The sequence below is a fragment of the Phoenix dactylifera genome, chromosome 2 (assembly GCF_009389715.1).
Source record: "Phoenix dactylifera cultivar Barhee BC4 chromosome 2, palm_55x_up_171113_PBpolish2nd_filt_p, whole genome shotgun sequence".
Taxonomy (NCBI): Eukaryota; Viridiplantae; Streptophyta; class Magnoliopsida; order Arecales; family Arecaceae; genus Phoenix; species Phoenix dactylifera.
Window position 1 is genome coordinate 3,275,919 of NC_052393.1, and position 24,419 is coordinate 3,300,337.

At 40.8% G+C, this 24,419-nt stretch overlaps 2 protein-coding genes across 11 annotated transcripts; one reads left to right on the plus strand and one right to left on the minus strand.

Moving 5' to 3' along the window:
• The first annotated feature begins 6,484 nt into the window (after positions 1–6,484).
• On the plus strand, positions 6,485–13,530 carry LOC103706201. Of its 10 annotated transcripts, XM_039117542.1 has the most exons (16): positions 6,485–6,649; positions 7,582–7,809; positions 8,019–8,269; positions 8,483–8,540; positions 8,837–9,000; positions 9,092–9,251; positions 9,397–9,694; positions 9,802–9,859; positions 9,944–10,025; positions 10,141–10,198; positions 10,310–10,415; positions 11,186–11,482; positions 11,676–11,759; positions 12,030–12,460; positions 12,556–12,689; positions 12,966–13,530. In XM_039117542.1, the coding sequence occupies exons 2-14, from the start codon at positions 7,665–7,667 to the stop codon at positions 12,405–12,407; spliced, it is 2,139 nt and encodes a 712-aa protein (XP_038973470.1). In that variant the 5' UTR covers positions 6,485–6,649; positions 7,582–7,664; the 3' UTR covers positions 12,408–12,460; positions 12,556–12,689; positions 12,966–13,530. The 10 variants fall into 10 exon arrangements, with proteins under 10 accessions (XP_038973470.1, XP_038973462.1, XP_038973485.1 ...); XM_039117534.1 differs by having other exon boundaries at positions 12,030–12,689; positions 12,966–13,433; XM_039117557.1 differs by having other exon boundaries at positions 12,036–12,689; positions 12,966–13,433.
• A 1,918-nt stretch (positions 13,531–15,448) lies between these two features.
• On the minus strand, positions 15,449–23,603 carry LOC103706136 (transcription factor bHLH121). The gene is made up of 5 exons (XM_008790140.4): positions 23,274–23,603; positions 18,429–18,550; positions 17,341–17,468; positions 16,720–17,244; positions 15,449–16,373 (listed from the first exon to the last, which is right to left on the minus strand). Exons 1-5 carry the CDS (start codon positions 23,396–23,398, stop codon positions 16,215–16,217), a joined length of 1,059 nt encoding a protein of 352 aa, XP_008788362.2. The 5' UTR covers positions 23,399–23,603; the 3' UTR covers positions 15,449–16,214.
• Between the last annotated feature and the right edge of the window lie 816 nt (positions 23,604–24,419).

Here is a 24,419-nt window from a genome sequence, read left to right on the forward strand (position 1 = left end):
CTTGTTAAAAATAAAAACTAAAGGTTTTTAATATTAGGAACATCGAATAATCCTTCCCTTAAACCACTCTTCCGATATTCCTGCACCGGCTGCATGATCCATGTATATCTCCAAAGATGTGATCACTCCCAGTTGATTGTTCCGTTAACACTTCTCCCTCCTATATGTATCTCACAACTAAATAGAAAAGCCATCAAGATTTCTTCTGCTATATGGCATCAGAGCGCTCCTTCCTCCAACGTCCTTTTCTCCTTTCTTTTTTCTCACGGCTTCCAGCGATTCCTCCAATGCCGCTACTGCTGTTGGTAATATCCCCACCACCACTACTCCGCAACTGATCTCGATCAATGCAGCAACCCAACTTCCTCTGAAGCTTACGTCGTCTAACTTCTCCTCCTAGCGTGTCCAATTTGTTTCCCTCCTCATCGGCTATGATCTCATGGGTTACGTTGACGGTACAAACCCATGTCCGCCGAAGGAAGACCTGTCCTCCTCTTCCTCCTCCGCTTCAACGTCTCCTTCTCCAGCGTATCTTCTCTGGTTTTGGGAGGACAAGCTCTTGCTTCATGCAATACTGGCTTCCGTTTCCGAAGCCGTTATCCCACTAATTGCTATGTCGGAGACGTCTCATACCGTTTGGTCGAAACTATCTCGACTCTGTGCCAATCGTTCTCGTACCAGAGTCATACAGCTAAAGGAGGATCTTACCCATATCCAACGTGGTTCACGATCTGTAACCGACTTCTTGCATGCTGTGAAGATCATTGCTGATGAGTTAGCCGTTATTGATACATCTCTCTCAGCAGACGACATTACTCTTCATGTCCTTAATGGACTCGGACCAGACTATCAGGATATTGCTACTCCAATTCGTGCTCGTGAGAATCCTCTCACCTTTGAGGAACTGCATGATCTGTTGCTCGGCCATGAAAGCTATATTCAGTGCCTAGAGACGTCCACGTCCACTCTGGTTGCAACTGCTAACTCCACCCAACGCCGGGCTTCCAACTTCCACAAGTACCCCAACATGAAGAACTCTCGACCTCATTCTGGCAAGTCTAGGCCTCATCGTCGTCCTAATATGGCCTCCATCACTTGCCAACTTTGCGATATTCTAGGACACTCTGCTAAAACTTGTCGTGTGTAGCCACGACCTAGCGTCTCTGCCAACTGTGCATCTCCTACCTTTTCTTCTTCAAACAAGAAATGGCTAGTTGATTTGGCGGCATCCCACAACATCACTTTCGATCTTGCCAATCTCTCAATTCACTCCGAATATGATGGCACAGATGAGGTTGCCATCAGTGATGGATCAGATTTGCGTGTAATACATATCGGCTCTACGACCATTCCCTCTCCCACTCGTTCCTTCAAGCTTTCTAATACTCTCTGTGTTCCGTCGATTAATACAAACCTAATTTCAGTTTATAGCTTCACTAAAGACAATGATGTCTTCCTGGAATTTCATCCGTTTCACTTTCTTGTGAAGGATCGGAGAACGGAGGCGATGCTTCTTCAAGGTAGATGTCAAGATGGGGTTTATCCACTACCACCATCAATGAAATCTGCTTCTGCTACTTCCTTGGTCTGCAAACGAACTGCCATTGAAGTCTGGCATCGCCGCTTAGGCCATCCCTCCAACAAAATTCTTTCCAGAGTACTTAGTCGTTTTTCTATACCCACTCTGTCTTCCTCACATGGGAACTCTTTATGTATTTCATGTCAGTGCAATAAAAGTCATCGCCTTTCCTTTCGCCGAACTTCTCTGACGAGTACTCGTCCATTAGAATACCTTTACATAGATGTTTGGGGTCCAACAAGCTACTGCTCCATTGACGGCTACCGCTACTATGTGATCTTTCTTGATCACTACACCAAGTACTGCTAGTTTTTCCCTCTCGTTCACAAATCCGACGTTTTATCTATCTTTCAAAAACTAAAACTTATGCTCGAAAAGCAATTCAGTTATTCTATCACAAAGCTCTACTCTGATGATGGGGGTGAATTTACCAAACTTCAACCCTATCTCCTACTTCATGGCATTAGTTGGTATACCACTGCACCCCATACTCCCCAACAAAATGGAACGAGTGAACGCCGACATCGACAAATAGTTGAAACTGATCTCACTCTTCTTCGCCAAGCCTCTCTTCCATCTTCTTTTTGGTCTCATGCTTTTCAAACTGCCGTCTACCTCATCAACCGGCTGCCTACTCCTCTTCTCACCAACAAATATCTGTTTGAAGTACGCTTTGGCCGACCCCCTCATCCGGCAAAACTCAGGATCTTTGGCTATCAGTGTTACCCTTGGCTCAAACCCTATGCATCCAATAAACTTGATCCCAAGTCGCATCCTTGTCTGTTTCTTGGCTACTCTACATCTCAAAGTGCCTACAAATGCACGGATCTGGAATCCTCCAAAATATACATCTCCTAGCACATTATCTTCGATGAGGCTCTCTACCCGTTCGCCACTATTCGCTCCTCACCTTCGGCCTCTCCAAGGGAAGCTTTAGCAGATTTTCTGATGCCGCTAGTACCACCAATGGTTACAACTTCACCTGACATATCTTCTCTTGTGGGCTCATAATCCACCAATCTCCCTGCAGGTAACTCTCCACAACAACTTGAGCCATTACCTTCTCCGGCTCCACCTGTTTCATCCCCGAGCATCGTCCCGGTTCCCGTTCTGCCTCCTCCACCTCCCACTCATACTCGTATACACCCAATGATCACCAGATCTTGCAATCATATCTTTAAACCTAAACAACATTATCTTGTCACCAAGCATCCCCTTCCTCCACCCATTGAGCCCACCTATGTTACACAAGCACTTAAAGATCCTCATTGGCGACAGGCCATGTCAGATGAGTTCACTGCCCTCGTTCGCCATGGGACTTGGGACCTGGTACCCTGTCCGGCTTCTAGCAACCTCGTTAGGTGCAAGTGGGTGTTTCAGATCAAAAGACACCCTGATGGATCCATTGCTTGGTATAAGGCACGGCTTGTTGCCAAGGGCTTTCATCAACGCCCAGGGATTGACTATACCGAAACCTTTAGCCTTGTTGTGAAGCTAGTTACAATTCGGACGGTGCTCGCTATTGCAGTTTCGAAGGGTTGGCATCTATGGTAACTGGATGTTAACAACGCTTTCCTTCATGGCACTCTCACTGAGCGAGTGTACATGGCTCAACCTCCTGATTTTCTTGACTCTGCTTCACCTTCTCATGTCTGTCGATTGAAGAAATGAATCTACGGTTTAAAACAGGCTCCACGTGCCTGGTACCAGGAACTCGCTCGTGTCTTCTTCATCTTGGTTTCTTTAACTCAAAGGATGATTCATCATTGTTCATCTATCACAAGGACTCCATTATCATATACATCCTTGTATACGTGGACAATATCATCATCACTGGAAATCACCCAGCAGAGATCTCCCATGTTGTCCACAAGCTAAGCTCTAGCTTCTCTCTGAAAGATTTAGGCCCACTGCATTTTTTTCTTGGCTTCGAAGTTCTCTCTACTACTCAAGGTCTGTTTCTTTCCCAGCACAAATACATTCGGGACTTTTTGGATCGTTCTCCCATGAGTGGCACTAAGGCTATCACCACCCCTCTTGGTACCAAAGAGCACCTGTCTTTGGATAATGGCTCCGGTGCCGTGGACAGTACTACCTATCACCGCATAATTGGAGCTCTTCAATATCTCGGCTTCACCAGACCTGACATTACCTTTGCAGTAAACAAGCTTGCTCAGTTCATGCATAGACCTACCATGCAGCACTGGATAGCAATGAAGCGAGTCTTGCGCTATCTCAAACACACCATCCATCATGGTATTCTTCTTCGTCGGAGCCCAAACCTTACTCTTCGTGCATACTCAGATGCAGACTGGGCAGGTAACCAAGATGATCGGACTTCTACCACGGGCTATATCATCTTCCTTGGTGATTGTCCGATATCATGGAGCACACGGAAGCAACGAGCCATTGCACGCTCTGCCACTGAAGCAGAATACCGGACTCTAGCTACTTCATCCTCTGAATTAGTCTGGATCCGATCTCTTTTAAAGGAACTCGACCTTCAGATTCCCACTGCACCCACGCTATTCTGTGACAATATTGGCACTACGCAGCTTAGCCTTAATACCATCATGCATTCTCGCATGAAATATATTGCCATTGATTTGCACTTTGTTCATGATCTGGTCACCAAGGAAATCCTGACTGTATCTCATCTCAGTACCCTTGATCAGCTCGCGGACCTGCTCACCAAGGCTCTTCCTCGCCGGTAGTTTCATCTGCTCAGTTCCAAGATCAGTGTAGCTAATGGTACACACGTCTTGCAGGGCCATATCAGGAACATCGAATAATCCTTCCCTTAAACCACTCTTCCGATATTTCTGCACCAGCTGCATGATCCATGTATATCTCCAAGGATGTGATCACTCCCAGTTGGTTATTCTGTTAACACTTTTCCCTCCTATATGTATCTCACAACTAAATAGAAAAACCATCGAAATTTCTTCTGCTATATCTAAAAGAAATGAAAAACTGCTGACATACCCGTTATATGAACAAATATCCCAGCATACTGGATTATATTAGCTAGAGTGTTGGAATATTATGCAATGATGAGTGTTGGATGCTAAAGTACGTAAAGACACGGAAGCAATAAGAAAATGTGGAATAAAACTTGATAGCTGAAAATAAGAATATAATATAAAAGTAAGCATAAAATTGTGCAGACTTATGCAAGCGTATGTCTAATTAGATATTATTTATATAATAAAAAAATATTAGATACTTATAGAGGGCCAAGAATCTAAATAATATCTTTTTAGCTAACCTTTTTGGATAAGAGCTTTTATTACAGACGGTATACTGACCCATATGATAGCCCGCATGAACTTGGGGGCTAGCGTGGGCCCCTTTGGAGCTTACTACAAGCCCATAATGGTATGTGCTCGTCTTCTAGCTAGCCTTTAGATTTTAGATCACAACAAAAGCGTGGGTGATATGCATGTGAGATTGCTGAAAAGCATAGTTTTAATGAAGAATAAGCTTGATCGAGATTAACTTAGATGAATTTAGACATTGAGATGGACTCCATACTTGCAAATTCTCATGTGATAATGTGAATAAGCATGATCATGCTTGATTTCAAGTTACTTGAACTTGAAATATTAATTAGCTATTGCACTGATTTCATAGAATTGATAATATATATAAGTGATAAATAAGTAAATAGATGAGTCGACATTTTTCAACTGAAGACGAACTAAAATCAAACACATTTAGACCAACTTGATGCAATCTACAAGGTGGGTTGCAATTGGATTATGTTTAATTAACTTGCTCTAAGTTGCAATGCTATATTGATCCTAATGTCCTGCTTGCTATGCTAATCTTTGGTCCATGACTTCAACTCAATTATCTCTTTATTCTTCAATAAATCCTGGAGGCAACAAGCTCGACATAAGTGAAGCAGGGCAACAAATTTAAACATCAATTTTCCTCCATTAGGAGGATAATATCAAACAATGCCCCAATTGGGCCTTGTGAACCCTATCTATAGTGGGGTATAATCGGCTTCTATTTCCCTATTTGCAATTAGCAAGAAAGATCAAAGATGCATTTCTAATTTTTAAACTATAATTAACAGGGTTCTACATGAAATTTATATTAAGGACACACTATAGATGTTGCACATACAATTATAATATATTTGTTAGCATAATTTTATTTTGTTTGTTAGCATGATCCTGTATCGGTCAGTATTATTTTCTTTTATTAGCATGATTTTGTTAGAGTTATTTTAAGGATCACATAACAATTTGTAATATTTTTTTATTAGCATAATTATATATTAGCGTATATTATTTTTCTTATATGGAGCCTGTACATAAGTATATATAGCTCTTGAGATATACAGAATGCGATGTAATAGAAAAATAAAATTACTTTTCTCTTTTTTATAAATATTTTATTAATATTGGCCGACAGTTACATGTACAATTATAATAGAAAAATAATTTATGGTGAGAGAACAAGTTGGGGTCTAACCCAAGTCGAAAGAATAAATTTACTTAAAACATACTCAAAAGCCTTGGGGAAGGGGAAAGAGACTAAAAACAAAGGCGCATGGCCTTCGGCCAATCCACCACGTGGAGTGGGCGATCAGGCGTCCGTTACTCGGGCCCAGATGAGTGACGTCCCCCTAACCGTTCCAATCAAAACAGCAGGGTCCATCAGACACCATCAGACGGCGGAGAGAAGCCAGGGATGTGGTACGAAGAGATCCGGGCCGAACCAGCGGCCATCGATTGCGGCGGGCCGACATGGGGGGACACGTCGGACGCCGCTGTGGACGGTCCAGTGCGGATCGGACGGCTTGGAAAGAAGGAAGCTTGACAGCCGTCGATCGTAGCTCGTTCTCGAGTTCTCGTATAAAAGGCGAAAAAAAAAAGGGGCGAGAGAGAGGGCAAGCCGTTTCGGGAAGCAGATAGGCACGGTTTCGCAGGGCCGGAAGCTTCGATCTTTTTGTCCTTCTGGGCTCTTTTCTTGCAGCAAAAAAGAGTACCTTTTTTCTTGGGTTTTAGGTGAGAGAGAGGGAGGTGGAGATCGGATGGGGCACTTCGATCCTTGAAGGTGTTATGATCGAGGAGCATTCTTTGTTTTAGCTTTACTCTAATCTGTTATTATATATACATGCATAATGTTTTGGTTTCGTTGGTACGAGAAAGAAAGAATGGATGGTCTTGTGCCGTGGGTTGATCGGTGGAATCTTTATTTTCTCTTCTTTTTCGTTTTATTTCCCGTCTATTATGATGGCGATTATTTCGGGTTTTGGAATTTTTATCTATTTTTCTACTGGTTTCTTTCATGGCTTCATTTGTTTGTTGTTCAGATTTCTGGTCTTGTTCTCGGATTTGTAATATCTGAGGGCAATAAAGAGACGAGCTTTCCTTCTGATTTTTGTTTTCTTGGTTTTCTTGTGATTTAAAGTCTGAAAGATAGGGATCAGGGATTCGAGAATTAATGGCTCGTTGTTCCCTTTTTCTACCCATATTGGAGAGGATCCATTGAATGTGTTGTATAGTTTTCCCCACTCAAGTTCTCTCTCTTTTTCTCTCCATGTATATTCTTTTGTTATCGGTTCTAGCAGCACCCCGATTCTGAAGTCGTCTTTCCCTTTAACCCCGGGCTTCTCTTTGGCCTTTCATCTGCCTCTCTTGAATGTTGGTATCTGGTTTTCAGCGGTGGAGTCCAGAGGATAGCGGAGAAAACTATGTGCCAGATTTTCTAAAATTGGAAGGATTTTTCTTTCCTCGTGGGAAATCTTTAGAGGAGACAGAAAAGAAGCCCTTTTTCTTCTGCCAACAATAGAAAGAGGCTAAAAAGAAAGACTTTCCTTCATGCAATTCTCTCTTCGTCCGGCATTTCGCTTTTCTTTTTTTTTATCGCTTTCCCTTCCTCCCCTCAGTCTCCATCTCTCCCTCGCTCGCTTTATTGGATCCTTGATATCTCTCAGATACACTGCACATCCCCCACTTATATTTCCTCTTGTCCTGTGACCGCAGAGAGACGGAGGACTGGGAAGAGGAGAAGAAAGAAAGAGAAGGAGAGGTATCGGTGATTGCATGTGGATGTGGGTCAAGAGGATATGGACAGAGAGAGAGGTCGAGATTTGAAGCGGAGCGGCATCTCGGGGGGTCAGTCTTCGCCCGCGAAGCGACGGCAGAGAGCGTTATCTGGACGCATCAGCAGCAGCGCCAAATCCACCTCTCCCCTTTCCCCCTTCCCCTCTGGTACCAATCCTAATTAATTCCCCCATCATTCCTCCATTCTTCCCAAAACAACCCTCTTACCTAGTTTAAATAAAAAATCCGATCTTTTCTTGATTTTACATATAAAAACGGGGATTTTTTGCTGCATTTTCCTTTGATTCTCTTACTGGATTTGATCGAGATTTTTCTTCTTCTCCTGTGTTCTTGTTTTTTTTTCTGAAAAAAAAAAGAAAAAAAAGTTGCAGTTTTGAGTGGTACTGGTTATGTTGGTGGCGGAGGAGGAGGTGGAGGAGGAGGCGAGGAGGAGAGTGCGATGGAGAGATGGAAGAAAGAGAAAGCCAAGGCGTTCAGGTGGGGCTCAGGCATCAACGAAGGGTACAGCAGGACGGGCGATAGAGGAGGAGGCATCAGTGGTTCTGATGAAGGAGAGCAGCATCTTTCACGCCCGCCGCTTTCTAGGAGTTTTGGACTCCAGTCAAAGGTTGGATTCCCCACCCCTTGTGTCAGCGGGGGGCTATCCATCTTTAGCCAGCGTTTTTATTTTATTTTCTGTTTTCTCTTTTAATTATGATCTATTCCTCTACTTTTTATTTCTTTCTTGTTTTTATTTTATTTTCTGTTTTCTCTTTTAATTATGATCTATTCCTCTCCTTTTTATTTCTTTCTTCTTTTCTTTTTTTACCTTTAATTACAGGCATCTGAGGATGGCAATGCTGTGGGTCCTGCTGTGGTGCCTAGGAAATTACGTTCAGGTATAAAGAATTCAGATGAAACGCTTCTCGGTTCCTTTTATTGGAATACCTTCTCTTTTTTTTACAAAATAACCCTATATACATAATTCTTTTCCTGATAACTAATATGATTAGTTTAATCTTATTCTCCTTTTTTTCTGGTAAATAAAAGATGATTTTGTGAATCCGAATCTGGAGTTCCTACTTCCCACTTTCTGGTCAGACTACTGTTTTTCCATGGTCATTATTGGAAATGTACTGATCTGATTGAAGTGTCATCAGTAGGACTTATGCTTGCTTACCATTTTCAAATTCAGCGATGAACAAACGCAGCAGGTTATCAGCATCTCCGCCGTTGCCGGATTTGAAGAACAAATTATCAGCATCTCCGCCGTTGCCAGATTCGAGGAACAAATGCTATGCTCGCAATGGTAACCATATGCCCTGTGTTAATGGTGCGAGGAGATGCAAGAGAAACATGGTTGGTTATCAGCATGCTTTGTTTAGCTTGTCTTTTTAGCCTTATTGTCAGCTTGTGGCTCTTGATAACTGCTGGCCTTCTGTTTAAGTAGCTAAACGAACCAGTTACCAAAGCTGAGGAAGAAGCTGCTGAGACATTGTCTGCATTGGCTAGTATGATTCCTGATGGCAGGCCAGTCAAGATCAGTGAGGATGGCGGAATGTCTGAGGAGAATTCACATGCAGCAGCAACTGTTGTTTCTAATTTAGAAGGTTGGTAAATTCAACAAGAACCCATATCTTTTATATTCAGTTTAAAGTTGAATGGAACCTAGGATTCAAAAATAACCTTTTTATTTCCCCAAAAGAAGTTCCTGTTTATGATATTTTAAGCTGAATGTTATATCTGATTCAACAGCTTCAAAAGAAGTGAGTACTGAAATTTTTCTTCCAGGCGCCAGCCCTGTAGCCACAAATCCCTCTTTTCAGATAGAGCCAATGGCAGAAACCGCAAAACCTGAGCCTTCTGCTTTGGAGCAGCCTGCTATTACCAGTGGAAACCAGGAGTTCGGTCCAGGATCAAATGGAACAGTTCAACCCGGTTTCCAAAGAACATCTCCATCTAAGAATGAACAGGCAAAGAATGCAATTTTAAGGGATTCTTCAAACTCATCAAATCTCTTGGAAGCTTCTCTTTATTCTTACTGTGGAAACAGGTTACACTGTTTAGTGTGTATTCTTTGTTTTATTTAAAAAAAGGGATTAGCTGGTTATTGCAGTTTCTTTTATTTCAACCTGATTTTTGTTCCCGTTGATTAACTAGCAGATCAGCACAATCCAATGCCCTTTCGGTGCACAAACCAGAGATTCGTCCTTGGCCAGTAATATTTCTATGCAAGGAGATCTGATCATAATTCTTATTGCACATTCATAAATTTTTGAAATGATACCCCTTTTTTTTCCAGTTTGGATCTGCTTCAGCAGAACACCAAGTGCGGTCCTTCAAGCAGAAAGCTGACAATCCTACACGTTATGTGTGTGGGGAAGGTAGTCACTTTGTACCTTGCTTAAGTCATTTTACATGTGGAACACATTAACTCTGTTTTATTACTGCATTCTATGTGCTCTTCTCTCTTACTGATTGTTCCAAAATCTTGATCAGATACAAGTCATGCTCTGCAGCCTGGTTTGCCAAGCAGTGGTAATGGACATTTGGCAATGTAATTTTTAACCCACCTGACACTCCTGATGTGGAACTCCAAACATTATATTTTATAAGCAGTATCCTCTGTTTCCTTAGAATGTCATCTGATTTAAATTTACCTTTTTAGGTCTTCTTCAAGTAAAGCTGCTCTCTGGCCAGATTCTGCTGCAACTGGTTGTAGAACTACTTCAAACGGAGTTAGCTCCAATGGAACTGACCTTCACACTGGAAAGGTGGGCTACGGTCCCCTTGGCAATGCTCTTTTTACTATCCCAAGAAAATGCTCTTTTACCTGTATCAGCGGTCAATAGCAGTTGTTGATTGTCTCATCTTGAAATTTATGTGCCTGATGTACTTCTCTTGGATGGTGTTTAATCCTGGCTTGTGTTGGTTAGTTTGTATTTTTGCACCTTGCAGGTGGTATTATTTTCTGTCTGCATGGCACATACCTGCTGTTGCTAATAGGTCATCAGGAATGTATTCACTGTGATGCGTGAAATTGGGTGGATGAAGAATGTCTTTGTCCAGATTATGGGGAAATGTGCAAGAATGATGAGCACTAGATGGTATATACCAATTTCCTGCTGGATCTGGATGAAATTAAATTGAGCCTGTACCATGTGAACTGGGCCCTGCATGACATTTTGGACGAGTCCTTAGTTGGGTGCTCATGCAAGTTTTTGTTGGAAGGGCATTTGTTTCCTTTTAGGCCTGAAACCTGTTTGTCTAAACATCCTTATTTTATGTCCCTGAGAGTTGAGTGTTTAATGGATTCTTTTGTTGCACAAGTCTTGACGGACTGATAGCGAATCTTAAAAAGTGTAGTTCTTTAATGAAAGAGGTAATATAGTTGAGTATAAATGTATATTCCTATCCCCACTGTAGTTGCTTGTGATATTTGGATACAATCTATGTGTTGTTCTACAGCTTCTTTGATTAACAATGTAAGCGCACAGCAGATTTCATTATTAAAAGTTTGAGTTTGTTGAATTTTTGGGTGCAGCTTCCACAGGTGTCAGCTGATAGGCGATCATCATGGAAAAGGTGCACTACTCACGTGTACATAAGCCATACCATTCAGCGCTATCAGAAGACACAAATAAAGCATCAGTTTCCGTTCCTGACAAACCGATCAAAAGCCAAAGGGGGAACAATCTCGGGTGTTCAAGATTCCAATAAAGCAATTGGGATGAGTAGTCTGAACAGCAGGACAGCTGCTGGAAACAGAGGTTCCATAATGGAGAGTAAAGATGAATCTAGAATTCAAATGTTATCAGGTTCCTCTATGCAGCAGCAACAGGTATTTGTTATTCTGCTGGTTTCTTTTATCCTGTCCTTGATCTCTTGCTTGTTCTGAATGCTGCGTCCTGAGTCCTGAGTCCTGTCGCTAGGGTTTGTGTGTGTGTGTGTGTGGTGGCCATTGGTGAAATTAACAACCTCTAGAAGAGGGTGCAATTATCTGAGCAGCTTCACATTCTTACCTCCGTTTGCAGGCCCCACATCATTCCATTATGCCGTTCCCCTTCCCTCATGGTCCTTCCCTGTGCCCAGACCGGCTTGCAGCCATGACACAACAGGTGGGTGTGCAAGTGCGCGCATCTGTGTCGGCTCGGCTGTCATTGAAAAACATGTTTTGGAACTGTGTTTCCTCTGTTTTTGGATTTTGTAGCTATATAGTTTATTTTTTCTCGAGAGGGTCAGTGATAGATGACACTATTCTCAGGGACAAATTCTAATTTCAGTTCAGCTTTAGCTGATGATATTCCGCTTTTCATGGATACGTTCATTTGTATAAATTGTTACTCACAAATTCGTCCAAGTGCTGATTGTTTGCTAATCTGGTCCAGCTGCAGCTACCACACCAGATTGGCAACTCAATTTATGGACCTTATGGACCCCAACTTGTTGTTGCTGGAGGCAAGCTACAGCAGATATGGCAAGCGCATATGGCCCAATACAGGCCGCCTCTTGGTATTCCCGCATGGCAGACCATGAGGCTGCAGGACCCATCCCTGCTTCCCTGTGCTCAGCCTCCATCCACATTTCCTCAGCCTTCCAGAGAGATGCAGGTTGGATCCTATCAATCTCCTAGTTCACTGCAGCTACAAGAGCTCTTGCCAATTCCCTCATCATCATCCTTGAGAGCAAAGAAGCCACATGGTAGTGGGTTTGGCACTGAAGGTGCACCTCAACTGCAGCTGCTATGTAATGCCCAGCGCATGTAAAGACAATACCATTGGATGGCACAGACTGGTTCATTGTTTTATTCGTTCAAATGGTGGGTGGAGCATCTTTGTGTCTCTCCATCGTCGCCAACTATGTAAATTTCTTGCCAGTGTTTGCTTCACCTGAAATGACATTTCTAAACTTCAGTAAAGGCTTTTTGATGAATCTTGGAGGATCACAAGTTCAAGGGGAAGGTGCAAGTAATGAAGATATTTTTCCCAGAGGATGACCATGACATTGCATGGGCCATGCCATGCACAGCACTCAGCTGCGGTGGATCGGTAATCTCCCATTACTTGATACATATAGGAACAAATTGCTGTACTCGTAACATGTTATTAGATCTAACAAAAGCAAAGCAGCCCCACGGACCCCAAAGAATAAAGGAATGAGATGAAAGTATATACTGGAATGAAAAGTGAGGCAGTTCTTTTTAGCATATGAGTTCCCATATTTTTGCTGAGTAGTTTTGAGTGCAAAATAAATAGTTCTGTCCATAGGATAAAGCGTATTTGTCTGGAAGGTGTCTTGAACGTGTTGGAATGCTGCTCTTTCAGGTTGCTTTTGGTTCATGTCGCAGCAGCAGCAGCAATGGAAGCTGCTTAAAGGGACCCTTGATTCTCAGTTACACAGCTCCCTTCACTGTTTGACCCGTTCGCTGCAGCAGCGGCACATTGAGCCTGTCTGCATGATCCCCATTGTTGCAGTGCATGGGCCCCTACATATGGATGACTGTACGTGTAGCAAGAGCATGAGCATCGCGTGCACAGCAGAGAAGCTTTTTTCTAAATTGCTGATGGCAAGGTTTGGCACGGTGACTAAATTACGGACGCTTCTTTCTAGCGTCGGCAGGTCATAGTCGGAGAAATCTATTTTTTTTTTTGTAGTGAAGCCAGTGTCCCTAAGGCAGGGTGGCAAGTGCTGGCCTCTGTCGATCAACATATCATATTGAGCCATCACTGGTACGAAGTACTCGATCGGTACTGCTTTATATCAGCCTAGTGAATGGAATGGTTGTTTTGACATAGCATGACACATTTCGGTGTGATACTATGATATGGTGGATATTTTGCCGTTATTTGGTGCCTCTCATACCAACGGCATTAAGTATTTATTAAGAAAGACTGAGGTTGAGGTAATGCAAGCATTCTTTGTTTTATGAAAAAGGAGAGAAAATAAGAGAGGCCGAGGTTCAAAATTTCTGGTTATGCGCCACTTAGAAATCAAATCTAGAATCTCTGGTTGCAGTTGCAGAGTAGAGGGGTATGACCATTGGGACAATCTCATTTCATGAGAGGTGGTATCGGCATTGTTCCTGAAAGCATTGGTCGGTTTGGAAGTAACTGCAGCACCTGTTAGTAGCATTTGCTAGTGGGTTTGGATTTAAAATCGGCTCCGGCAATATTCCAGCTTATTTAAAAGCTTGCCAAATTTCAGTTGTTACGCAAGAGGATTTGCATTGGGAAGCTGAGAAATATGGGTCTGGAACGTAGTCACTATTGCCATTCAAGTCATGCTTCGTTCAAAAGAATTGCCTGGAATGGGTATTCACACCTTTGGGCTTCTGAAGATATTGTTTAGGTTCAACAGAAGCAGTATCCCTGGAAAGAGAGAAAATATGGTGGGATGCAATAAATCCTTATTTTTTAATAGTCAACTGGCGGCCTAATCCAACCCTGCTGCATGGCTTCTTTAATACATTGGTTAAAATACACATAAAGATGACAGCAGAATATCTCCAAGACCTGCTACCATAAACCATCTCTGAATTGATGTCTATAAAGGTCAAAAAAATGCTTCAAAAAAATTGCCAGGTCCATGGTTGCTGACTTGGATTGTTTGTTTGCACACAGAAGGAGCTCATAGCTTTACTCTAAAACTAAATGTCGTTTGGTGATTCCATCTATTTATGGGGCAAAAGGGACTGATGATTGCCTATAAAACCCAGCGTTCCCCTAGATTCTATGCAAGAAAGTTGTTTCAATGATGATTTTAAATTAGGATGCGGTTTAGCATGTAGGTTCCTGCCAACTCACAATCTGAATGCATTATGAAATGTGGAGCGGCGCCATCCCTGCAAATGCTGCAAAGCCTGTAAAATTGGCTACATCCTCAATAGCAGCCAAGACCCATGTTAAATCTCCCCAGCTTCAACGTGGATCGGACTTGATGTTTTAGGCGAGTGTCTTGATTTTAGCACCTGCAACATACAGACCGCCTACACATGCCTGGGGTTTCAAGATTTGGCGGCTATTAAGATATTAAAAAAAAATAATCATGCAAAAAATTTTAAATTATTCGAGATTTTCAATTTCTTCCTAAACTTTAATTTAGTGCAATCAGATCATCGAACTTTTAAATTTGTTTAATTCAGACTCTGGCTATAAATACTATCAGGCTGTCGTGACGGAATTGTCACGTGATGTTACATGATCACTTATATTGCTGAAGAAGATAATATTTCATGTGACATCACGTAATAATGTCGTCGGAGCAACCAGATTAAATTCATAGCTAAAGTCCAAATTAAAAAAAAATATTATAAATTCAATGGCATGATTGTCCTAAATTAAAATTTAGAAGTAAATTAAAATTTTCCAAATAGTTCAAATTTTTTTGTGTAATTATTCTATATTAAAAATCAGAAACAACTCACTTTGATTTAAAGTTTAACCTCTTTAATATGAACAATCTTGTAAAGGTTTCCTATGAGGGAATAGGGCTGCAAAGAGGCCATAAAAGGTATAATAGGAAATTCTTTAATAAAAAAAAAAGGAAAGTCAATTATTACTTGATATGACCTTAATGAAAAACTCACAAAATATAGTCATCAATGGAAACATCTTCCTGTAAATATCGCTTTTTTGAAAGATTACATTAAAATTTACGGAGGTTTAGAGTGAATAAAATAATTCTACCAGTCATAGGTGAAATAATCGTAGTAGCCGCAGAATCTGCTTCACCTAAAGAAGGTTCTCTCCTTTAACAAGGATAGGCACAGAATAGTGTCTCGTGTCGCAGCAAGCACTGGAGAAGATACTTCAACGCAAAATATAAAAGTGAATGGCATATTTACTTGAACAAGCGAGCCACAGCATCTGGCATGTTGCAATGGCCCAGCACAAGAACTGAGCATTACATAGATAATTGTATGTAAACAAGCAGCAGGGGAACATACTGATAAACATGATTACACATTTAAAATAAAATTAAATATAAATTGCCTATTCTTAAAGGCTCCTGATACGTTTAAGTTTCCTGGCTTGTTCATCCTGCAGCTTGGGACCGTTGTGATGTTAGTTAGCCTGATCAACGTAACTTTCCACATGAACCATTCTTCTCCTGCCTGATTTTTTTGAAATTCTATGTTGCATAAACAACACCCAGAACATTCAAGTATCATGACTATATTTCTGGTCGAGTCTTTATTCATGCATTCAGCATCCCCCAAGTTAGTTCGTTGACACAAGATTATGACTGCCAGAAAAATCAAACAGGAAATCATCTAACCACAACTGATTTTGCAAGCCATCTGCAGTTTCAGAGTCTGAATTACGCATGATGACTTTAGTCATTCATACGTAACTACAAATTTTGCAGAATGTGAAACTGCAAAAGGCTCCTCAAATCAGCGGCAGTTCATTTGATGGTTTTCTGGTTGATCTTGCCAGCAGTCATATACTTGTCTCAAAAAATCGACTTGGGAAACTCAAAGTACACAGCAAGAGGACCCTACATCCAATGCTATAGTCATCATACCAGAATTGGCAGGCAGCAAACCAGGATCATTTGCAGACCAGAAAGTATTAATTTTTAGCTACCGAGCTGTCTCCAACACTGTTGGAAGAGCTGTCTGGCAAACCACCAGAGGAAGAACATCTGCTTGAACTGCTCCCATCAGAACCACCACTTCCCTTCCTCTCTGATGGCCATTGCTTCCCTTTCCTTACTTCAGAAGACAGATCCTGCATAACAAAGACCTTCCTAAGTTTTATTTGCGTCCAATGCTTTGTTGAACTCGTGATGCTGCATGGGTCAGAAAGCCACAATTTTTTTATGAAAGAAGGTCAATTTTCATAAGTTCTTTTAAGGCATTTCATTTTGACTTATTTTGTATCATATGCCAGTTATCTTGATTAACTCCTGAAAAATCCCAGAAGCTGTAATTCCACTAGATGAAAGGATGCAGACTAGAAGAAAGCATTATGGAATTGTAGTAGCTTCTTCGCCAGGGTCACAGCAACCTATAATTTTGTGAAATAAGAATGAAGATAGCTTAAACACTGCAGAATCTATGAGATAGAAATGCACCTGATCATTTGCTTCCTTTGAATGAGAAGAAGGGGCGGCAGATCCAGGAGTCTTCAGTTCCAGCTCTGTTGCAACATCACTAATATCATCACTTCTTTCTCCACAGCTCCGTTGCTGCCGATCAGATGATTTGCTTCTAGAATCTTGTAGGCTTCCACTATGAGACTTGTTACTGCTTGGATGTGGATGTGGATGGATGCATTGAGTAGTTGGCTGTTCAACTTGAAGATTGCAGGGGTGAGCATATGGTCCATAGGTCAAACAAGAATTTGGAATGGTTCCAGGGTTCTGATTCCGGAAGAAAGGATAAGGCTGCAGCGAGGGGTGAATGGGGATTGGGCCTGAGGGAATGGGAACTGGCATCGGGAATGGATATGCAGGGGGCGGGCCCATAATGACTGAAGGGTCCATTGCAGCCCATGGATACAAAACGCGAAGCCTTTGCTGATACTGAGCATTCAGATTATCAATTTCCGACTTTAAAGTTCCTTTCTCTTCTCTGAGCTCATTCTTCTCTTGAGTCAACTATGAGGACAAGAGTATGATGTAAATCATGTCAGAAGGACATTTGAGAGCCTATCCAGCTTAGACTGTATCATTCCAAATCAAGATGATTGTTACCTCACGTGATTCCTCAGAAAGTGAAGCATATTCAGCTTTAAATCTGTTCACCTGGGCAGTCAAGTCTTTCAGCATCTGGATCGTATCCGCAAGGATGGTTGCCTTATCATTCTTCGGTCGATCTGGATCTATATTTTTGGAAACAAGAAGTAGGTAATCTTTCTGAACTATATATAAATGGACATGCAAAATGTAGCTAGCTTAGTTGCAGATTACAAATTTAGCAACAGTCAACTGCATTGTCATGTGAAAACCTCCCAACAATTTGAAGAATCTTTCTTAAGAACGGTGTTCATTCAAAAACCAGATCTGTAACTTACAGAAATTAAGAAACAATGGTTCCCCTAAGGAACTGCAAAAAGTTTCTTAGTTATATCTCTATGATGAGGCAATGTCGATATAACTTTTCTTCTATTTAGGATCAGGGTTCATATGAGGGATGGGAATAGTTCAAGGACGTCATCTGCTTTACTTTATGGTAATAATGTCAAAGAAGATCACTTGTGCTAACTTATATAACTAAAGTTAAACGTCTTTATGCTGACAACTATTCTGTGAGGGAAAAGCACAAGAAATCTGAAATCTATTTGTTCATTCTTCACTGGAATCAAATATAAGACTATCATGCATAAACATCCCGATTTATTGACATTTCTTCTTCCAAACAACACATGTCCTCAACTATTTATTTCCACCCACAACATGATCACCTTCTCTATCTACATTATGTAGGAATTCAGCCCCACTTTGGGCCCCTAATCAAAATCCTTCTTTCCACTTTCCACAATTGACTGTCCATTCAGAAGAGGAGGCCTCTACACAATCTATATCTAACTCTGGTACTTTACAAACTGGAAGATTCTGTAACTACTATTGGCAAATTGCAAAAGCAAAACCTAGATTTCAATCCCTACCTCTCAATTGTTAGAGTTCTACACAATTTGATTTCCCTAAGCGGATGATCAGATGAAAGAGAAAAGTTGGATAGCCATTCAACACCAAATAGTCTTCCTTTTATTTTTGTTGGCCTATAGTTTCACATATATTTGGGCGTGCATTTAAGTTTAAATGCCCGAAATCTGTGGTACCTAGTGCATTTCCCAACTCCAAGAATTGTTCATTTAGTCGATCCCTCCTCAGTTTTTCGCGGTCAGCTTTCTGAACTTTTCGTGCAGCAATTGAATCCTTTACTTCTTGTTCCACCCTTTGACTGCAAGACAAAAATTAAACTGATCGTCAATGATAAGATGGGTGCATACATAAAAAATAATGTAAACGCATTGTACATAGGCATAAAAATTTCATTGATATCACAAACAATTATTGAATTAGAGAATATTACGAAACCAAATCAACCAGATAAACCAGGAAATCATATTATCGTACACTAGAAAACAAAATCAACCATGTAAATTGGGGTACATATTATATTTAAAAGGAAGAATAGCTTCAAAATAGAAGCTACTAACATAGTTATTTTTCTAAAATAATTTTCAGCACAAACATTCTGACTAGTCAAACATAGTACATGAAAACAATCTTTGCAAGGGAGCTTTCTGCGTCTTCTAGGGTGCAATATAAGCATTAACCAAATGCAGTTCAAAAGCATTTGCCGGTATCAATTGGATGTGAAAATAACCAACTTCATTCCCAAGAAAGCATTAAATTGAGGCACAAATTAAAATGTCTAACACCTTATGACTTCACTTAATAAAATAAATGATCGGTGATCAAAATAGCATCAGGCATTGCTCAAGAATATATCGAGACAAGAGATATCTAAAAGACCTAGAGTATGTCAAACCTTGTTAAAACCACTCGAAGAAATCAGATCACAGTAAACTTAGACAAGCCCCCCAATGCTTTTATCTTGCAGTTGACCTTCATCGACATTGCTGTGATATGTTTCAACAACTCTGAGCAACAAAATAGAATGATTGCGAGGGATTTTGTATGGATTTAAATTATCTCAACTTCTTAATAATAAACTTCATGTTGTAAAGTTGTTTTCCAATTTGACATTCAAAATGATATATCAATATTTCCTTTCATTAGCTAATGCCGTCAGACAAAATTATATAGATGGATACAATTAGTGTGCCAATGTTGATTGCTGGAGATGAAACATAGATGACAAACATGCTTTGTACTATTCACATCCCTATTTCATTTTAGATATTATCTGGCATCTCATGGTCTTGTTATATTCTGTGATTGAATTCTGCCATGAAGTAGAAATATCATTGCATGCAAGAACTTAAATTCAACACAAAGTTCAAGCCCTGCCTCCATCATTTTAAAGCCTGGCATAGTTTTACTAACTTGTGTGTCTCTAAAAAGCTCCTACATGAGTACATGTTTATCATGTCATCATAACAAGATCGCCCATCTGATGTCAAAAAAAAAAAAAATCATGATTCAGATTTATGATACAGCCTTATCAATTCATCATGCATCCAAAGTTTGCATTGTTTAAAAACAACCAACACCCATCACCATCCCAGACATCAAGCCCATGTGAATCCCAAGTCCCCACCATCATAGTGCTCAGGGATTTCTAAAAGGATCAACATCAAGCAAAAGATATCAGATTTCTTTCTTGCATTAACAACTCTTTTCAAAAATTTGATACCGTCTCTTTTGTTACATTAAATCACATCAACAAAGTTAGAGAATTAGAGACTGATTATCAAGCAAAGATTGACATCCCAGGTTCTATAAAAAATAATAATTTCGAAAAATAGGTTCCAAAACTCATATCTCAGATAGCGCCTCCATCTTCACATGGCAATTTGGTCCTATGGGTAGCTACCTCTTGGATAAGTTTCTTTCTCCATCTTCCCCTCTACCACAACTAGAATTCCGCTAACTCTAATCCTATCTCTAAACTTGAAACAAGTCATGTTTAACTTTTCATGATCATTAGAATCTTTAGTGGACAGATCAGACTCCAATCGACCCAGATCCAATCCAACCAATTTGAAAGCAGCCACTCCTGAGTAGTTCATGTTCAGCAAGCCATTAATTAGCAGAAGTTGTTGCCCGTCCATTGATATTGTTGATGCCAACGATGATAGCCTTTTTATCACCTTGTTCTTTTGTAGACTAATCATCCATCTCTTAAAAAAACCAATAGCAATGCACATTAACCTTCTACATAACATCTAATGAAAGGCTTTCATCCATTCATTTTACCCCTAACGAACTTCAATACATAAAGCTGGCTCTTGCATAAAACCTTTATCATCTTTTTAAAGAGGTATATGCCCAAAAAGCGCTACAGTATCCCCTCATCACAATCCTTTTCTTTTACCCCTTCCCTAAGCTCTTCTAAAATTTAGATGCATGGCTTGTCCTGTTCTCCATATCCTCCTCTTTTTTCACAATCAAATTAGGTACTAGCTTTTGCACAAGCTCTCCAACTCTCCCGAACAACCAAACCACTATCCCAAGCTTTGAGCTAGAGCATGTCTGAAATGATGCACTCCATCATGTCCTTTGACGCACTCCCCTAACCTTATGCTTTGTAGAGATGGAAAACATATCATTTCCTACAATGAAAGAGAATGCTTCATTCCATAACTCTTGCAAATATCATGACTCTTGTAGCCATTATTGGCACATCGGCTGCAAATATTCTAGAGTCAAGATTCAAGACAGTGTCACTTGCCTTGCCCAGATGTGCTAACAAAGTGTTGCAAATATGGAGTGGTCTCTATAAATTATGCCTCCACAAACCAGATTCCACCACTAAAAGTAGGAAATAACATAGTATATTTGTGATTTTGCAATTTCAATTCTAATTAATCATATCTATTTTTTCTCCAAGATGTTGATCAGATGACTTTGCTAACACACAAGCGGAGCATCCCTTCCTTCTCTGAAGAGGTTCACTTTTTTTGAAGGTCAGCTCCTTCCTTATTCTCCCCATTAATCCAACAAAGTTCGTATCGAAGTTCATATTTCATGTACTGCATATGTTTGAGCATAACATTGTCCATACTCGTGTTTGACTATTGATCTCAATGTATTAGTGCTTCCATAAACCCAAAGTCGTGATGTTTATTTAGTCCCTCTGAAGAAAGCTTAATCCTAACCTCATGTCAAGGCTAGAGACACCAATCTCTGCACTTGAAAAATGAAGGTCAACTTTGATGTGGGAGAACAAAATGCACTAGCAAGTATATCAACAGGCATCACCGGTATTTACAAGAAACAAGTTGCTAACAAAATTTGATGCTCTAGTTTTCAAGTGTACAGTAATTAATAATATATTAAGGGAGAAAGCTGCATCACCATGCAGGATGCCAAACAATGGAACAATGGGAAAGCTGCACACTAGTTGAATGACTTAGTCAAGTGCCATTAACCATAGAGATTATAATTGACAAAGTTTTCAGCTTTATGCATTTCCATCTGAGGAGTATGGTCATAAAGTCACGGTCAAATAGTTAAGGGGAGAAAATATGAAAACCTGATCATGGAATGCTAAGATCACATGTTTTTCCATAGACAGCATGAATTTATTTTTCCTTGTCATTTTCTCTCTATAAATGGCTACAAGCATGACGAGTTGATTATGGAACTCAAAAGAACACAGTTGCAAGTATAGATATTGATACATCATAAAATCTCCAAGACTTTAAATTAGTTCCCAGAAAACATAATTGCAAGCACCAGTACTTCATGAAATCTCCTATACTAAAAGACCTTTTATGTGGCAAAGTGGATCTAAGCAAGGAGTCAACTTTTGTACATGTCTTGACCTCATTGAGAATGTGATTGTGACATCGACCCCTGATGAATCGATTTGACCAATGTGATTACACATAACTCCTAACCTCTATGGATATGTTTGAGAAAAATGTTTGCTACAATCCACCTTGAGCACATAGTGATTTATTTCTCTACTGCAATTCCCCCTATCAAGATTTCGTGTTAAGCAACTAGGCAGAAACTTCATAACCATTTCGCATAAGGTAGTACTTCAATCAGTATAGGAGTTTAATTATAACTATTTGCTAATATCAGAAAAACAAGACTGAACTATTATAACTCAAATTTGAATAGCAGCCCAAGCCAAGTGCACTAAACTAACAGCTTATACTAGCTTCACAAATTAAGACTAACTGACCATAGTTGATTTTTAGACAGTTGACTGATAACAGATTCCCTAAGGTAAAACTAAGGGCATGAGATTCATACTTGTATGCAATGAAAACCTTCCGCAAGGACATGGCACTAATTATGAAAACCTTCACCCCAAAATCAAGCCTCTTGAATGACAGCACAACTCATGTTTCTCTGCTCTCATATCTCAAGGCTAGCCTGGCAACCATAAAATGAGGGTAACTCATCAACGTTGAGTCAGATCATAATTCCTCCACAAATTCAGTGGCATGTCCAGGGAGTGAAGTGATAAGAACCCCGGAGCCAAAACAAAGCATCCAAACTAGATATATGTGTGATTATTCGGGAGTTGAGATCCTCAGACATTTCATTGCGGTGCCTAACAGCCTTTTGTACCCCCCCACTCCTCCTTTAACATTCTGGTTCCCAATATTTTGTTCCCTCCAATTCGGTTCTTGGACATCTAGTCTTCCGAATTCTCAAAACGAATTGACAACTAAAGGTTGAAAGAATCATAAATCTAGCCCCAAATTCACCCATTTTCGTTTCTTCTCCCTTTCCTGCAACATATCCGCACTTGAAAGAAAGAAAGCACGTTCCTTGCTCCTATTCTAGATTCCCAAACCGAAAATTTCAAAATTACAGCTTATCCCAGAACAGCTCGCAACATGAAAAGCACGAAGGTTCTAATCAACTTGGGAGGCATAGGTGGTCAGAGTCCACAGCTCATGGAACAAGATTCAAATAGTCAATCGGAAAAGAAGGCATGAGAGACGGAGAATAGAAGTGGGACGGACACTAACCTCGGATCCGGTAATCGACTGGGGGGTTGGCAGAGGTCATCGGAGGCGCGATGGAAGCCGTTGTCGGGGAGCTCCGTCTGGGCCGGGTCCGGGAAGAAACCTTCCGAGGGCTTCCATTGATCCATTAACGCACCCTAGGAGAGAGGAGAAGAAGATAAAGGAGGGAGGATTCTTCTCTCGCCGCGTGTCAGCTTCCTTGTATCGTGGCGAGAGGAGGCGAGATCGCCGGGAATTAGATCGGATTCTTGGAGCAGGGATGGCGAACGCCGGGAGGGATGGTTCAGAGAATTCGATAATAACCCGTGCCTTCCACGAGTGCTCGGATGATGCGGAACGCAACCACATCTCGATTCCTTATTAAATTCGAACCAATGGATTCGGGTTGGTGCTGGGTTTGTGGCTTGGCCCACTTCGTAGGGAGGCAGGCCAGGAGTAGATGGGCTGGGATCTTGCGGGCTCTTTCATCTGGACCCGACCGCAGCTTAATGCTACGTACGTGCCTATGTCTCTCGATCGGATAGGGCTAAAGAAGCTTGTCACGCAATATTTGAATTTCTTCTAGGCTGTTCATATATTCCGAAAGATGAATAGAATTACAGATTGAGTTGTCTCATTTATTACTCGGCACTCCGGAGCGGTCTTATGGACAGGTGATGCAGCTATCCCCCCCCCCCCTCTACGTCATTTTCTATTTCTAAATTCGTCTGACTGTACTTACACACGAACTGTATGAGCTACTGTTGTACTAAAAAAAGAAAAAAAACTTGCTTAGATTGAATCGAAGCTGGAGCAGGGGTGTAATCTGGATGGAGCGACGGGCATGGAAAATTTTGGTATTCTACTTCCTTTGGGCTGCTTGTTTTCCTGCATTTTGTTTATGAAACAAGAAACGGTTTTAGTTCAGATTTGACTGAAATAGACCAATTATTAGTGTGTCTTGATAATTAGCTGCAACCGAATTACAACTTAGGAGTAAAATATTGTTCTGCTTTTTCAGGAAATAAAAAGTCCATTCTTTTTTTTTTCTTGGGGGTGGGGGAGGCATCTTTTATCTTGACAGATGAATTTTCTGAATGCTTTAGCATTAGATTTAGCTCATACTTATTGGAGGGTTCAGGTTGGATCTTTCCCGCGAAAGAATAATTC

Coding starts and splice junctions, on each gene's coding strand:
- LOC103706201 (XM_039117542.1), top strand. CDS start 7,665: ATGGACAGAGAGAGAGGTCGAGATTTGAAGCGGAGCGGCATCTCGGGG. Junction 8,541..8,836: donor GCCTAGGAAATTACGTTCAG/GTATAAAGAATT, acceptor TTTCAAATTCAG/CGATGAACAAACGCAGCAGG. Junction 10,199..10,309: donor GGTAATGGACATTTGGCAAT/GTAATTTTTAAC, acceptor TTACCTTTTTAG/GTCTTCTTCAAGTAAAGCTG.
- LOC103706136 (XM_008790140.4), bottom strand. CDS start 23,398: ATGGATCAATGGAAGCCCTCGGAAGGTTTCTTCCCGGACCCGGCCCAG. Junction 17,469..18,428: donor GGAGTTGGGAAATGCACTAG/GTACCACAGATT, acceptor CCAAAAATATAG/ATCCAGATCGACCGAAGAAT. Junction 17,245..17,340: donor TTTCTGAGGAATCACGTGAG/GTAACAATCATC, acceptor TTGTCCTCATAG/TTGACTCAAGAGAAGAATGA.